At 40.9% G+C, this 17,515-nt stretch overlaps 1 protein-coding gene across 1 annotated transcript in view; it reads left to right on the forward strand.

Moving 5' to 3' along the window:
- The first annotated feature begins 1,334 nt into the window (after nucleotides 1-1,334).
- LOC143012611 (cadherin-23-like) overlaps nucleotides 1,335-17,515 on the forward strand; it is a 43,301-nt gene continuing 27,120 nt past the window's right edge. The window contains exons 1-4 of the mRNA XM_076165833.1: nucleotides 1,335-1,347; nucleotides 2,339-2,481; nucleotides 2,728-2,775; nucleotides 3,137-3,229. Of these exons, the coding sequence (XP_076021948.1) occupies nucleotides 1,335-1,347; nucleotides 2,339-2,481; nucleotides 2,728-2,775; nucleotides 3,137-3,229 (297 nt within the window). The remainder of the gene's footprint in view (nucleotides 1,348-2,338; nucleotides 2,482-2,727; nucleotides 2,776-3,136; nucleotides 3,230-17,515) is intronic.

Below are 17,515 nucleotides of genomic sequence, written 5' to 3' on the forward strand. Positions count from 1 at the left end.
CTTTGAGGTGCCGGTCAAATTATTTTCATTGTTAAGAGGGTAATTCTAAACAACTTGAATGAGAACAAGCTCTTATTCATTACGAGAAAGATAACCGTTGTCCATATCAGCCAACTTTTGTACCAAAACCCAAGACGAACAATATGTTACACTTTGCACATACAGGGCTTGATTTTCACACTGGTGCACAAGCGTAGTCTTTTGCCTCTGCAGTGAGATCTTCCTGCAGCACTGTCTGCTGTGCCCGGTTGGTATTTTGGTGAATCACCTCCTGCCGCACGTGGCAGGAGAGGTGCACTCAAGGGCGTGTCACTGGCAATCCACTGGCACACTGGTATTTTTGTGACAGATGACTGCGGTTTACGCCGTGCGCCGATAGTGACGGTCTACCTGTGCTAATTACAGGGCGCACTGGTATTTTTGTTGATCCACCCGTGAAGGTGCACCCATATTAATCTCCTCAATTCAATCCAATTCAATTCAATTGACTTCTTAGTTTGTTTTACTTTTAGTACACATTTTGAAACAAGCATGAAAACAGTTTATTCTGAATGTGGCATTTATGAAACAAAGACAGAGATAAGATTAATTTGTGATTCTTGCCAGAAAAACTAGCAGCCTGCATTAATCATAATTTTCATTATAACTTTTCTTTCTGAACATCAATTATCAATAAAGTCATCAGTGTGTGCTGGATATATGACCATGCATAATCCAGCTCATTCATGGAATTGAATAATAGATAAAACACCAGGGGTTTGGGATTAAAAAACAATCTTAATTTCTGTCATGCATACTGCCTGGTCATGACTCTTGTCATTCCATGATTGTTTATGTCATAAAAAATTAGACTGGAAGACAAGAAATATTAAATCTTTACATTAATAACAAAAAATTAAAAATCAAAACATATTTAAATAAAGCCCTCACTCTCCAAACTCACCCAGGACAGTCAGAGCAATGATGTCTTTCTGGAAGTCATTCTCAAACAACAATGTGTGCCTCACTATTCATATCGAATACGAGACGTGATGATTACATGATTTTCTCTGGTGAAAGCTTGGGGGATTGATTAGGCTCTGTTTCACTCATCTTCTTATGTCATTAAAAACACACTGTGACACTGACGTGGCAGGGCCGGATCATTTGTCAACTATCTCAGTTGTTTCTTCCCAAGCTGATGTAAGGTTTGATTGGAAGTATCAGCACCCAGCCCTGACACACTCACTGGTATCTATTAGGGGTGGGGTGACGAATCAACTTAAATCGACTACTCGATTACGTAAATACGTCGATTTGCATAACCGTGCGCCGACGCGTCATGATGACGTAAGATGGCTGCGCCAGGTGAAAGCGTGCACGCAACCGGAGAACAAGTTGCGAAAAAAAGTCCCACGGTCTTAAGTGAAAGTATTGCGGAGCGCGTTGTCAAGGCGGCAGCAATTTGTGTCCCCGCCCAACAAGCGTGAGACAATAGGACAGGGGTGGCGAACGCGCGGCTCGCGGGTCGCACGCGGCTCTTTGCTGGCTGACGTGGGCTCGCGAGCCGCAAGCAGGTCTTCGCCGGCTGATTTGCGGAAGCGCATACTGACTTGCATCTCGCTAGGCGCAAGCCGGTCTCTACCAGCTGACTTGCGGAAGCGCAAACTGACCTGCGGCTCCCTCCACATCCCCCGTCAGACCGACTGATCGCGGAGCAAACTGATGTATTTTTGTTGTTGAATGCAGATTGGCTCGGTCATATTACTTGAATTGAATAAGCAATATGTTTAATTGTAAATCGGAGATTATCAGTCAAAAGGTGGCTAGTTGTGGAATAATGCACTGCAAAACTTTGTTACATTTGTTGGTTTTCCAGAGATGATGATGATTGAAGAAAAATTGAAATATTAATCACATAAGTTTGATATTTATTTTGGGGGAAATCAGTTATATTGCGTAATAAATATAATCTATAGATTAATTGACTAATCGAAAAAATAATCTGTAGATCAATCATTAGGTGCAGCCCTATATCGTATGATGTTATATTCATACTAAACAAGTTTTCACCACACCCCCGTCACAAAAATATAAGGATTAATGAAAATGAAACATGTCCTTTTATGTGGCCCATTAGAACTAATGTGACAATTATGAACAAGGCTGCATTTCACTATACAGCATATGCAATGATTCCTAAATATACTACTGGTGATGAAAAGGTATATATTTCCATTTTCTTCTTTCATATAACCAAATAAGTAGCCTCCATATAGCCAATCAAAGATAAAATGTATTATTATTATTATTATGTTGTGACCCTGTGTGACCTCTGACCTTTGGCCCTATCTGGCAGGTTCTGCAGTAACCCAGCTGAAAGCAAGTGATCCAGAGGGAGAGCCCCTTATATTTGGGGTTTCGGGAGAAGAGGCCATCAAGTATTTTTCTGTAAACAAAGAGACGGGGGTAGTCTGGCTGCGGCAGCAACTAGACCGCGAGGTAAGAACAGCAAACATGCACAATGACAAACCTCACACATGACACATCAATGAATGTGATTTGTGCAATGAAAATGCTTGCAGGAAAATTCAGAAATTGGACAACAATGATCAAATGTTGAAAAAGCAGTGAAAACTGAAGGTTTTGATTTCTAGAGAGCAGTTTCAGTGTCTCTTCCTATTTTTCTGCACTACTCTTTCACTTGACATGCCCTCATAACGTTTGCGCTGCCTCTGTCTCTTCCAGACCAAGTCAGAGATGCAGGTGGAATTCTCTGTGAGTGACACTCAAGAGGTAAGACATACATTTGCACTACGATGACTGTTATGACACCTCCCATCATATTCTAACCCCTTGATATAGCCTGACCACATATCACACAGAGGAGGCCTCTTCTCTCGGCGTGTCTTCTTTCAGTCACACTTTCCCTCACTCTCTCTTTCTCCCTTAATTAATCTTCACATCTCTATCTTCTATCTATCACATGTTTTTACTCTGGCTCACATTGGCGTTCCTCCCATACACCTTATCATTGAATTGTCTTTTATGTGAAATACAGCAACAATTTAGGCTACTGTCATGTGAAGTAACTGTAAGTGTGTGGAGGTGACTTTGGCTCTTTAACAAACTGTAACCAAGATGCCTCCGCCCTCAGGTGGTCAAATACAAAGTGAACATCCAGATCGGAGACGTGAATGACAATGCTCCGACATTCCACGGGCAGCCCTACACCCTCCATATCCCAGAGGTAAGGCTGACACACGGCAGCAGCGAGGTGTTAGGCAGAAGGTGCAAAACGATACAATTGCATTCATTCTTTCTGCAAACTACCAAACTTTGGTGTAACTTCTCTAGCTCACTAAGAAATAAACTCTCTCATACCTAACCAATACAGAGTGATGTGGTGTAGACACTAGACTGTGAGAAAGGTTAAAACATGAAGGAATATCTCTTAAATTGTGTGATCTTTCAAAAAGTTTTCACTCTCTTTGCTATATCCAACATTTTATGATCAGTAACGCTTCACAGTGCCTGAGCTACACTGGAAATGTATGCATTAATTTGCATCTGCGCTCCACCTACAATTCGCTCTTCTCTTTAGCTCACATTTAGACAGTGTTTCTGTACAATAAAGTAAACACTCCACAGTAGAGTCTTTTCTCCTCTCAGTTTTTCCTCTGGTCTGTCCTCTCCAAATCTGCTACCTCTCTTCTCAGCTTTCCCTTTCCTTCTTTGCACCGTCCTCTTTGCCCTCTCCCTCATCTAATCCTTGATATGAAGTAATTGCCAGAATTGAGAGGAGAACTTCAAACAGGGGATGAAATCTATCTCAGACATGCACACACAAACACACATATCTTGTTGTGTTTATTGAGCACATAGCCCTTTCTGAGTCTTCACCAAATCTTCAAAGCCACCGGCTTTTTCTCTCCTCAATCCATAAAGTCAGGCAAATAAATCGCAGAAAGGACTGTTTAGACTAGACTTTCTCGACCACCCACCAGGGAAGGTTCTCCAAGGCCGATGTGGCCAAGACTTGGTTATGTGGGACTCACTTATAGTCCACAGACAGACTTTCAAAGCTCTGCAAACAATGGCCTTCAGTTTAGCCTCCAGCAAGCCATCAGACAGAGCTGTGTTTGACCCTTATTCACTCACATATTGTTAGTTCCCTTGCATCACTCAGTGAAATACTGCTTATGTCAGTTATGCCCCCCTAGTGCTGACACAATTTAAGCCTTTTTTTATTAGAGAGAATGGGATGTGGTGATCCGTTTCCTTGAAATACTGGATGCAGCAGTGGTCACCAGTATTTTCTTTACATTTGAAATAGTTGAAACTTCCAAAGAGAAAGTACCCAAAGAGCCAACAAAGCTTCATAAGATGCAAACTGTATGTGAGCACAGTGAGGCACAAGTTCCGCTGTTATGTTTTTCTATTTTATATCTCAATCTCACTCAGCAAATCTTAATCCATTCACATTTTGAATGTGTGTGATGCATGAATAATGTGACCCACTGTCCAATTTGTGTATTGATGGCTGTTCATTGAAGTCAGCAACCTGAGCCTCTGGGAGATGTCACTGAGAAATCCGTTAGTTCGTTGTTGTATACTGTTTCCCCTTCCTCTGCCCTTTTCTCCCCATCATCTTCTGTCCCAAAAACTTTTGGCACCTGCATTTTCATGGCCTCATTACCTCCATGACCCTAGCTGACCTTTGGAGGACGAAGCACACATGCCGTGACAATACTCCATCAAGCTGTCACTCACTGGACATGCCACAGTAAGTGGCCAATCAGGATTTCCAGCACCATCAGCACAATGGGCAGAGCTGGTGAACTTTACTACAGAAAGGTTACGACAGGACAGTGTAGTAGTTGACAGAAAGATGACGGACGAAAGAGCAGTTAAAAATCTCATGAGGAGGTTGAACACTGGCAATCTGACACAGAACACAAAAGAGAGGCTTAAAAGAAAACAACACTGCTATCATAGTTAAGATTGGTTGAAACAGAAGACTTGGCAGAATGCTGAGGGTCTAACTCAGCTCAGCAGTGAGCAGATGAAGCTGTGTGAGCGGCAAGTTGAGGAGTGCAGTAGGGAGAGTGTGTGTGTAATTGTCGTTTTAATTTGTAGAGTCATAAAGTGGGTGAAGGGGAGCAGGTGGGCTGCTAGCATTCCCTCTGTCAGTGCTAATGAGCTGGCCTAATTTACAGCATCCGCACACTCGGGCAGCTCAGCAGCAGAGACTGGATACAAAGAGCTACGACTATCACTAAAAATAATGTTTTGCTAGAACAGCAGATGGGCCACAACCCAAATCCATTATTGGATGAGATGATGGAGTGAGACTACAACATACTGCGAAATGTTTTTCACATTCCCAGAGCACAACAGGTAGTCCTCTACCATATAGCAAGCGCTCTGTTGACAAACTGAAAATATGCTGCTAAGTGTGCATCTGTGGTGAACATTGCTGCCGTCTGAGCAACCGTGGGGCCATCCGTGGCTAAAAAACAACCCCCGAAACACACAAACACACACACCTCAGCTGCCTGACCCTCACCCCCTCCAGCTGGGACTCAATGCCACTCTGCCAATATCAAATGCCAACGCTAATAACCTATGTGACTGCACCCAGGGTGTGCCACCTCCTGCAGTTTCATACACCGCCCGTCCTCTTTTTTCATGGGCTTTCACTCATTTTCATTCCTCTGCTTCTCTTTCTCTGCAGGCTTCATAGTCACAACACTGTATTTCTCTTGCTGTAAATATTTTTGAACGCTGTTGATACTTTGTCCCACCCAAGACATACCAACCACACTGCAATCACTTTTCTTAGTTGAGCCAATCCAATAAAACATTTCAGAATTCAAATAATATTTTCGATCATCTTTCACCGTCATCTATACTCACTGCCATCCTTACCTATATACACGTAGTGAAATCTTTTGATAAGGCAGTAAAGACGTCTATGTAGTCCACGTCAAACAGGCCTTGCGGTGCAGCATATACTGAAGATGGATTATATATATTGGCAGACAGGCAAAGGGCTCCAATTGATAGATATACAAACACTGGGCTTATCTGTTTGCTGTCTCCCAGTTGTGTCAGGGAGGTGAGCAAATCCCCCCTCAGCTTCTATTTTCTCCATTAGCCATATCTCATCGTCCCTCAATAACCTACAGTAAGCTCTGATGAACTACGGCTGATGTTTTAGACCGAGGTGAACTCCGTCCATCCAAACAAGAGAGGCACTTCACTTTAGGGAAGATATGAAATGGAATTTGCCAGAATTGTAAGGGTATTTCTTTTTAATCTCAACAATTCCAAGTAACTATTCGTTTCATTAACTGTTCATATGTTGGCCCCTGGTCTGCTGTTCATATTAAAGTGTTCACCTCTGTTTTGCTTCTTGAAGTTTTGAATGAGCAGTGAAGTGTTCTTGAGTTTGGGAAGTACCTTACATCAGGGATCCAAACAAGCAACTTCTCAGCCACAAGCCAGCGTGTGTAAACTAGCTACAACTGCCTTCAAATAACTTTGAGTTGTGAACAGTATCACAATATTTCAGCGAGCAAGAACACACGCACACACACACACACACACACACACACACACACACACACACACACACACACACACACACACACACACACACACACACACACACTCACAAACAACTGCACTCATATTTCAGGTAATATTGGCAGCGGGTGTTTGAGAGCTCCTATTATGCCCGTGAATGAGCTGTTTAGTGCTTGATGTGGACTCTGGCAGCAAAACAGAGGCACCTGCTATTTGATGTGCCCTCTGTCGCTGCCGTGTAGAACATAGATGATTCTGTTATATTCCTTTCTTCTTTCCCTTTGTTCAGCTCTGAAAGCCGAAATTCATGCCATCGTCTTTCATCGCCCCCTGCCCTGTGTACTTGTAGGTTGCAGCAGCCAAAAGTAATTTTACATTGGATTACAGACAAATATTCCAACTATAAAGCACTGTCTTTACATATACCAATGTCTTTGTAATGTTTTCTTTCTACAACATTTCTAATGTAGTTGAATTAAATCTAGTCTAGTGAACTGAGTGGTGATTGGTTGACAAATGTAGCATTCTAAGCAAATTCTAAGACACTTGATCAGGGGTCTCTAACCCTTTTTCCTTTGAGAGCTAATTTGACAAAACAGAAGTGTCCGAGAGCTACTCATGTTTTACAGTATTACATGTTTTACATTTATTTACATGGCTGATTCTCCACCCAAACCAGCTGAATAAGCGTCTTTTGTGTAAACATTTACAAAATGTTGATATCCAACACTCAACACAACGCTTAAATCCAGCAACATGAGTTTTGTTTGTATACATTTTCGGTGTCAAGCTCACACTGATAAATTCACATCATATTAATATATCTCATAGAAAACAAAACAATGTTTTCACTGATTTTACTGTTTTACTAATACTATACCTTTCATATTTCACATCTGTCCACATATCACTGTCACAATTTCCATTCACATTCTCTCTAAATGTGAATGGTGTTTGTTCCCATATCATCTGAAATTCACACGCATTCAGTCTGTTCTGATGTTAGTGAGATGTGAGAGTGTCTGGTGTCTGCTTGAGTGTCTCCTCTTAAGTTCACTCTATGGAGCTCCTTTACTTTCTCTGTTCGTAGCCTGCTAGCAGCCGGAAAGTCCCTTGAAAGGTTGCTGTGTGCTCCACAGACACGCTTGCACTGCAAATGAGACGCACACACACTTTAATTCTTCATGAAAATAGTGTATTTTTTGCCTTTTATTGGGACTTATTCCGCGGTCAGTGTCAAATCCGGCCTGGGCTTGCTAGCCTGCTAAGATCGTGTTACGGTTTCACCAACGATAACAACTTGACAGCAGCGTTATTTGTCGGACAGTTGATTGGCTTATAGTCATTTTGTGACAGAAGGAGGCGGGATGTCTGTGAATTTGAATGGATAGCTGCTGGTAGTGACGCGTTGGAGACCCCTGCACAAGATTTTCTAAGGGTCCTTACTCTCTAATGTTACACCCCTGGGGTTTGCGCTGGTAAAGTGACAGAGAAGCCTCAAGCATAACATTTGTGTGTGTTTGGGTTAATTACATATGCATAAAAGGGTGCTCTGATGTTTAACTGCAATAAAATGGGAGGCGAGAATGGAAATGTGTGCACTTGTCTTGCTGTGGCTGATTTATCATGGCTGGTCACCAGTGCAGCAAAGGTATGTGCGTCTATGATTTACCAGCTTTGACAAGCAGGTTAACCTCTTTGCGCCCCTACATCTTGATGGTTGACCCACACCATGATGTGTCTGAGAGTGTTCCTCAGACAGAGAGGGATCTAAATGAAAGGGAATTCACATCTTAATTTTGCATGATCCAAGAGACGCCAGGATGCAAGAAATGTCTGACATCACAACAGTGCATTCAAATGAACTTGCTGCTCATTTACATAATCAGTCTCAGTAAATACCCTGCACGACTGAAAATATGCGGCGACTTAGATATTTGCGGCCTTGGCGGTAATTTGCTTAATAAATCTGGCCCTTGGACTCTGTCTTATAGCAAGGGATGATTTAGGAAGAAAGGAGTCAATGCTAGGAGCCATTATTTTGGTCACTTAAGGCTCCATTTATCACTTTCTGCAGATATTTTGTTCTTGTGGCCAAATTCTATAGTAATGCAACATTTTAAGTTTAAACAAGAAGTGTCCCTTTTAAAGCATTGACTGTAAACATTTTCTCCTGTTACATATGAGAAATGTAAGACTATTATGTACTTTGTTTGTGCATTAGGGGTCTCCAGCACAGTCGTATGTGAGCCCCAATTCAGCAGGTTTTCTATTCTGCCATGAAATTGCTTTCAACTGATAGTTACTGAGAGCAACTTGGCAGGACAGAAAACTTGCTGAATTGGGTCTCACATAAAGAGAGAACCATAGAAACTGTTCTGTAAACTTCTTGCACAGTTCTCTAATATTCTTGCTGCTGCTTGTTTATGGGATGATCTCCCATCATTACAATCTAACTGCCACACTAACAGTTATATTTTTGTCCAACTTATATACATATATTTGGCTTTCGGTTTATCAGCTGGGTCTGGATATTTTACCGGCTGTTGGTTCACATCTAAGAAGGTGAAATCAAGACCGTGTCCGGAAATTACAATATCTGCATGGTTAGATGTGTGTGAGTTTTCGTCCACAAATATGGAAGTTGGTGGCTTCACATTGTTGAAGGATCTCTTGCAGTCATTCATGTCCATGAATCACTACCAGGATGCAGTCCTCAGTAAACTTTTTAGGCCCAATAGCCATTTTATGTAAGTTGTCAGAAAGGATGTCTGGCCTATAGAACAATTTTAACACGCATCCTTTCCAGTCCAAGGGTTAACACAACAAATACTTTCTGGGCATCACGTACGCCGCCAGTCGGGAAGGTAAATCATCTCCTTTTCCTCTCTTTATCTTTCTGTCATTTACTTTATCCCGCTGAGCATGAAGAGCACCTTGATTTGCGTGCTACGCAGGGATGGGTGCAGCTTCTGCTGTCAAAAGAAAGGAGGGCCTGTATTTGTGAGTGACCATTCAAAAGTGCATTTTTAAGACAGAGAAAGAGTGTGTGGGGGGTACGACAGGAGCACACATGGAAAGAATGAGTGAGAGGGGCAAGATTGAAGGGGCGAAACGCTTGCACTCCCAAAAGCCATTAAATTTTGATTCACCCACTCCTCGCTCTTTGAATAAATCAACCTGTCGTTCACTCTCCTTTTCTTTCAACTTGGTGGGTCCCATCCCTCCATCCTTAAGCACTTTTCTTCCGTCTGCAAGTCACTTGCACAGTTCTGAATTCTGACAAGGTTTTGCTTACATGGAGGACAATTGTGCATCTTGTCTGTCACAACATGTTTTGCAGGTGTGTGTGTGTGTATTTGAGTGTGTGAAGGAGAATGAAAGAAAGGAAAAGCCACCTCTCATGGCTTTTGGAAACAATTCTCTGCTGACAAAAAATCAATATGTGGAAAATGTTGAGCTACCACAGCTCACACCAACACACTGTCTGGGTGCCAATTGGCATTATGCAAATTTCTCACCAATTCTTTCTGTCTGAATACACTCCTACCTCCCCATTTGCCTGTTTTTTCCCTGTTACTGTTCTCCAACCGTGGCTAGATTTCCCTTAATAGAGCTTTATAGCCTTTCCAATTTGCTAGAATCTTGTTTTGCCTGTCACTTTCATGATAGTGATTGAAAGGAGGGGGTATTAAAGAAAACACATTGTGGAGGACAATGGGAGAAAGTTGAACAGCAGAAAGAAATGCAGTTGAATGTAGCGTCCTGCAGTCTTCCCGTGTGAAGAATGAGTATTCGTCTTGGTGGCATTTTTGGGATATCTGGTCTTCAACTAATGTAGGGCGTTTAATACTAACATTTTTTAGATAATGAAGAAATACATTATTCACACCTGGCAATTGAAAAGTTGAAAAGATCTTATATCTGTTCTTCAACCTCACTTACAATTTACACCTCACATACCGCAGTTTTGCAGATGCGTTCATACTTGACATCTAAGGCACCACACCAAACGTCCCTCACTCCAATTAAACCGACAAGCAGATGTTTAGGCTCCACGTTTTATCCCGTCTTTGTCAAATCAAACATTTTCATACATTGTCATTCTAGCCAGCGTGATGTTGTCTGGCAGTGTCTTGACAACCTTTTCCTTTTATAGAACAAAGCCTAACACGTTCCCCACTAAAGTCAGAACCCATGGTTATTGTCACTTGGAGGTTCTAAATGTGCAGTGCTTTAGTCCAGAGTACACACATTTGGATCCAATACAGTTCTTGATTTTCAACAAATTAAAATGTATTTACAATACGATGCTCAAATTTTAGTCCTATGTATATTGTATTTATATCATTCAGCTATACTCCAGAAAACTACAATTATCCTTTTAATTATTTTATTAATGTTGATGTATTCGAAATATATGACACATGTAAAGCAATGTAAGGCTCAGGCTTTCATGTTCGAGCTTTACTTTATGTAGATTGAGTCTTTTAGTTGGCTGAAGGGAGCTCTCTTCGGCCTCTTAAACCCTTGCATATTGTCATACAGTTGATTGAGCACATTGCGGTCCCCAAAGAGGATGAACCCTCTCCTTTGAGCTTCCCCCTTGTGCCACCCTAAGGCCAAGCTGTCAAGTTTGCACACAAGATAATTCTTAATATAAAATGTAAATTGCTGTGAACTTTGCTAAAAACATTCACACTCCCAATTGGACAAACCATTTTGATTTTAATGATCCCATGGCCTTTACTCCAGTGATGGCATTCATGTCTGATGCCTTTTGTATTGTGCAGTGGAAGGAACAATGCACCCTCATGAGGCTGCTAGGAAGGCTCCAGACCTTTAGTGCTGAAATGATTTTGAATACAAGATGCAGGGTATAGAAACACGAATAAGAACAGTAAACAGTTTGGGATTGAATTGCATTATTAGAAGAATGAAGTGTTCAGATAATGAATTTTAAAAAAATCAATTTGAAATGGCAATTATGCTGTAATGTGAGTATTTGTCTTTTTTGTCTCATCATGACTTAACTGTTTCACAACTTTCATTCAAATAGTTATTTCTTGTTTTTAGTGAAATTTACTACCCTACTGTGTCAATGGGAATTTTTATATTTACATGAAGTAATTGCATAATTTCAGAATTCCCAAACTAAAAATGGGCAGAATAAGTAGATAACATTAAAAATAATTGTTAAGGGACCTCAGGTGCAACCAAGTTAAGTGAAGCAGAAATCAGGAAGTTTGGAACTTTGGGGAATATTAAGTGGAACTAACCTGTAGCATCAAGTGTGGTTTGTTGTGAAGAAATCAAATCCATCTTTTCATATGTGAGCACAGAAGTGAGTTCATTTCCAAGGCTTTTAAAAAAGAAAATACACAAGCATGTGTGGCAAGTAAGACATGGAGCATGGAGTGAATGATCTTGCAGGACACATTGTCTTTGCTCTGCATTTTCTTCCATTCTTCCTGACCGATAAGAAAATAAGAAGCATCACAGAATGAGAATCACAGAAAAGGTTTTTGATGATTTAGGTTTTATTAATCCGATTTTTCAGTTTTTACAGAAATCTGTTATGAAACAGACTTGTAGTCTTTGAAAAGTCTTAATTAATGATGACCAATGGTGAGTGGTAATTTCTCTCGTAATGGTTTGATATGATATAATGATTATTAATTCCCCAAGCTCATGTAAAGCCTGGTCAATGTTGACTTTAGATCTTCAGATTGCAATATGATTTCCCCTTAGTCCTGGCATAGCCTCAAATACTACTACTGCTTTCTTTTCTTTTAATTCACATATGTTTTGTGCAAAACTGAAGTGGCTTTGGTCAGTTTTCCCTTCCACTATCACCGATACCAGCAGCCTTCCCCAAGAAACCTTTTTCGTCCTTCCCAGTTTTCCTCACCTCCTCCTCCTTCCGTGGCGTCCCTAACGGTGCTTTGATGTATAATTGAGTCGGGCGCCCGACTGCTTCTCTCCCCATCCCCCCTTTCCTCAATGCTCCCACCCCTCCTAGGACCCAGCTTAAAAAAGGCAGGTTAAAGGGAGAGAATGAAAAAAGAAGCCAGAGGAGGGAGGGAAATTGAGCCATCGCTTATGAGAGAGATTTGGCAGGAGAGGAGGTTATTGGATTGTAATACAGCTAGTCCATGAGAAAAAGTGTCTGCTAGTCAGCAGCTGCCATCTTAGGCAAACCCTAGGCAAAATTTAAAGAGCTGCTACAAATGAATCAATACAATGCCATTTAAGAATGCTGTTACACAAGCAAAGTTTGCTTAGACAGTGGAAGAGACGGATGACCCTTGACACTCCTGTTGTTCATCGTTTTCTGTGTCACTTGTGTCACATCTCATCAGTGAGGTGAAATTGAATTTGACATCATCACATTCTACTAACTGACACAAAGAGAAATGACAAGAAGGAAAAATAAGTGATGGAACTAGAAGCTATTATCAAATACTGTCAATGACATTTACATTTTAATTATTATACAGTACATGTACCAGCACTACCATTAGTTGTTTTTATAATGTGTGATTATAGTACCTTTTGTATATTATGTACAAAGTCTGAGTTGCAAATACGCAAAAACGTAAAAAGAGTGCTTTGCCTCTGCCATGTCCATCTTCTTGATACACGCAGGACTTTTTCTCAGCTTGCTCTTCTCTCTGTCCCCTTTACTCTGCTGCAGAGCTACATGAAGTGATTGCAAACGGACTCAGTAGTGCAGCAGGTTCTCTACAAAGGCTCTCAATCTATTTGTCAGTCTCTATGTAAGCTCTCACTCTCAATTTAGCATTTATTTCCATTTACTCTGTTTACCTCAACTCAGTTTAATCTTCTATTCTATTCTAGGGCATTCTAGGACAGTCCCCTGTAGTCCAGCATCGTCCAAAAAAGCTTCATTTGCGTGGCAAGATATTTTTGATGTTGATTAATCACTGGGGTACATTAGCTGAGGAAGTATTACTGACTGTATTGGCCACAACAAATGGCTGTTAACGACTTAATGTTGTAAAGCCATTTATCTTGACTGGTAGATTCAGATGTTTTAGCCAAATTACATAGCGATTGATACTGGAGCATTGACTTCTAATGAGGCATTATGTCTTAATAGGATCATATATCTGTCTGTCCTCTCTTCTATTCACTCTCTCTCTCTCTCTGATGATGAGAAAAGCTGCACACACACACACATATACACACACTCCCCTGGGAGGTTACCACTCTAACTGTGGAATTGCTGGAATAGCACATTGGGAAATTAAAGACACCTGTGGTCAAAGTGCAGGAGGGAGGAAGCCTATATATTCAGTAGGTACTGAAGGTGTGTGTTTGAATTGCGTGTACTGCGTGAATTATGCATTGAATAGGAAGCATGTATATTTCTACTTGTGTTTGAGTGTAGAGACACCTGAGACAAAGACTCATGGAAGTAGAACCCCGTCTGCCCTGGCAATACTCCATGCCTGAGGCTACAGATAAGTCCTGTTGCAGTAGGACCAGACTGTTGAATGGAGATATCCAGGGGTGTAGAATATAGTGAAAATGCACCAAAGTCTAGAAAACATGCATACATGCAGATGCAGGCAGGGGAGAAAAAGGAAGTGAGGTAAAGAAAGGAGTGTACCCATTGACAAAATGCAGAGAGTGTAGTTGTTCCAATATGATGATGCTGAGATGAGGCGACTTTGAAAGGATCTTCAGCAGTAGCAGTTCTTATAATATGCATCTCAGTGTGAGCCTTGGACACTTTTCACCGCCACATGTAGAGAGGTGCTGTATCGGCACAGTGAAGACGAGTCATCTTGATTACATCTCCGATTTGAAACCGCAGTGTTTCAAAATGGAGAATGGAATCAAGGCAGATCATGTAGCACTAAAATGAAGGAATATGTGACACAGCGATGGGCCAATTAATTAAAACCAAAAAGTAAGTGATTTGATCGCTGAATAACTATTCTACGATCTTTAAACCCACAGCAAGTGGAAAGTTGCTGTACTGAAATAATGTGATGTAATGGAGTGAAGGGAACGGAATGGATTACATTTTGAGAAATATCCAAATGGATTTTGAGCAGATCTGAGGAGATCTGACAGTGATTGAGGAAGAGGTGCAGCAGGACTCGCTCTGTTGGGGAGATGATCCTCATGGCTTGGTAGATCTGTTCCTACGGTGCTCAGTTGACTGGAGAGATTGTTGGGGAAAAGTGACTTTTGCAGACGGGTGGATTTTACAGTCTTTCTTAGAGTTAGAGACAGAGGATGAAGAATTCTTCTTATCAGCCAATGTCGTCTTGCAGTTTATCTTTGACTCTCTTCAACAAAATACACTTCCTTAAGTTTTAACAGAATTCTATTGCTCACCTATAGTAATCACAGGGTCTGTCAAACGGTCAAAGTTCAAGAAAATTATTTGAAAATCATGTCTTTTTTTTTTTTAATTAAGGCTCAAGGAAAAAAGGAAAATATTGTAAAACTCAATTCTAAAATAGTTTATAAGAAACAAAAACTTTGACCGTGCCAAGGCAGATAGGCTTTAAGGCTTAGGTAGAGAAAAAAAGGAACAGTGAAAAGGAAAGATCTGTATCACGGGCTTGGACCACATGACAAGGCTGAAGGCACAGGGCTTCTTAGCAGGAGGCAATAAAACGTCTGGCACAGGGCTTTGAGCGCAAGGTGACCATAGCAAAGCCCAAGGCAAACATTTATAGTATAAAGGCAGACACTATGTGAAACTACATCATTTGGCACTAATCTTTAGGGGATTTCTAGAAGTAATATTTCAGCAAAAATAAAAAGCCAATGATTTCTCTATTCATGTTTTAACCATTGGCTCACACTAGCCGCAGCAGACAGGTCCTCCAGCGTATCAGACTAAGCACAACTACCCAGCTTCACACCACTGAATGCTGTGTTTTTGTCTACAGATACATGGAAGATACATGGAATGACATCCTGAAAACTTCCGATCAGCTAAGACTTGCGGGGTGACATCTGGGTTTACATCAACAAAGCATGGTATCAGGATGATGTTACTGTGGCCGCACCCCACTCAATAATGTATGCACCGGCCCCTTAATTCAGCAATCATACGCTTTACCTCATTGTTACTGACAGATACATTTGGACTAGTGTTTACTTTGTCATATATTTGAATATTTTGTCCTTAAAGTAGAAATTATGTAATGCCCCTTCAAAGAAGAGTGTCAACTTTCCATCGTACAGGCTGCCTAGAGTCCTGTCTGTCATGTGGTCCAGGAGAATCTGTCTTAGTCTATCTAAGTCCTATGTTGATTAGCTTGTGTAGCACTTGTGGTATTTTGCAGGTCTTCTTTTAAACATCTTATAGCCGCTTCACTTCATCGCTCCACTTCACATTAATTCCGGGTAATTGCACCAACAATGTTGCCCTCACTCCCTGTGAATTCAGATCAAGGCACTCTTTGTGAATAATCCAGTTGTCATAATAAAGCTCTTCACAGGTATTTAATATCACCACTCAGTTTTAGATTATTGGCCTTTGTAAAGATGTTCCAGATGTGCACCTTTACAGGTGATCGCCCACAGTCTGGGTTTAATTTAATGAAGAGTAAACAACACTGTGCAACAGAGGCACTGAGTGCTCAGCTACACACACACACACACTGCTGTGTGTAACACAATGAAAACCTGCTGAATGACTTAAGGATTGCGCTGCAGCAGATCCCGTCACAATTTAATACAGCTTCAATACATTAAGGATGCGACTGGATAAAAGTGATGAAATGTGTTATCTTCTTGAAGCACCAGTTGAGGTGATGCTAATCAAGTTGAAATTGTAGCTGGACGCTGCCGGTTGTTTTCTGCCTCTTCCCTGTTATTGGTCATGTATGTCTTGTACAAATACAAGTTGCCTACAAGCACACACACATTCAAACACACATTTCTTCAGCTGGTCCCTGATTCCCTTATGTCTTTAAAAGAAAGTGTCGACTGATTAAAGTCAGAGTTTTATGGGAAACTGTGAGAAATGTGACAAAATAAATAAATAAAACCCGAGTGTCTTGCCCTCTAGGCAACAGCCGTTTATATGATAATCAGCTCTACTCTAATTTGCATTAAATTCTATTAAAATGTCTTTTTAAAAAGTAGAAAAGTGGAGGAAGCAGGAGGAGCAGGAAAAGTGGGAAGATATATGAGAACAAGACATTCTGTTGGGAGGGAAGTCTGCTATCATTTTCCTTCCACTGTCTATCACCAGGTACTTAATTATTTTTGGGGTTAACTTAATGCTCTTTACCTGGAGGGCCAGTTCATAATAAGAATGATGCTATAATTTGACTGTTACAGTTTATCACCCCGTAAATTAAATATGATTTGAATTCCTTTATAACTATTCCACTACTACTTTTGGAAAACACCTTTAAATAAAGGCTGACATATTTCAATTTTTTTGGATTCTGTATTGAGATGAATAATAACACTAGTTAGTGAGAGCGATTTTCAGATTTGGCCTGTCCTTGTAGCTTCCCCCTGGAATCAACCCATCTGCCCTTTTCTGCTGCTCTCTGGCTCTGTGGATCCCTCTGGCATGCTTGACCTGATTACCTTTGCCTTTATCGAAAACAAAAAACACTACTGGTTCTAAGCAGGTGGTGAGCTGTGAGCTCTGACAGTGGGTCTGGGGGGGGGGGGGGCACTGGGATCTGATCAGGAGATAAAGATGTGGTGTGTGTAAAGATTGTATACTGATAAAGGAATGTGTGACATACACTCAACCCTGCAATGGAGTTATGCTTTTCAAAAATTGTGATCCCAATCTCCCTGATCATGACTAAATAATTTCTGTAAAGCTCAACTGAATCCAAAGTAATTATATCAACTCTTAATTGAAGGCCTAAGACATAGTAAATTGGTCTCTAAACAATGCCATTTAGAGCTGTGTGTAAAATAATTG

Source organism: Genypterus blacodes, unplaced genomic scaffold (genome assembly GCF_046128005.1).
Source record: "Genypterus blacodes isolate CSIRO-AG114 ecotype Tasmania unplaced genomic scaffold, CSIRO-AGI_Gbla_v1 ptg000012l_1, whole genome shotgun sequence".
Taxonomy (NCBI): domain Eukaryota; kingdom Metazoa; phylum Chordata; class Actinopteri; order Ophidiiformes; family Ophidiidae; genus Genypterus; species Genypterus blacodes.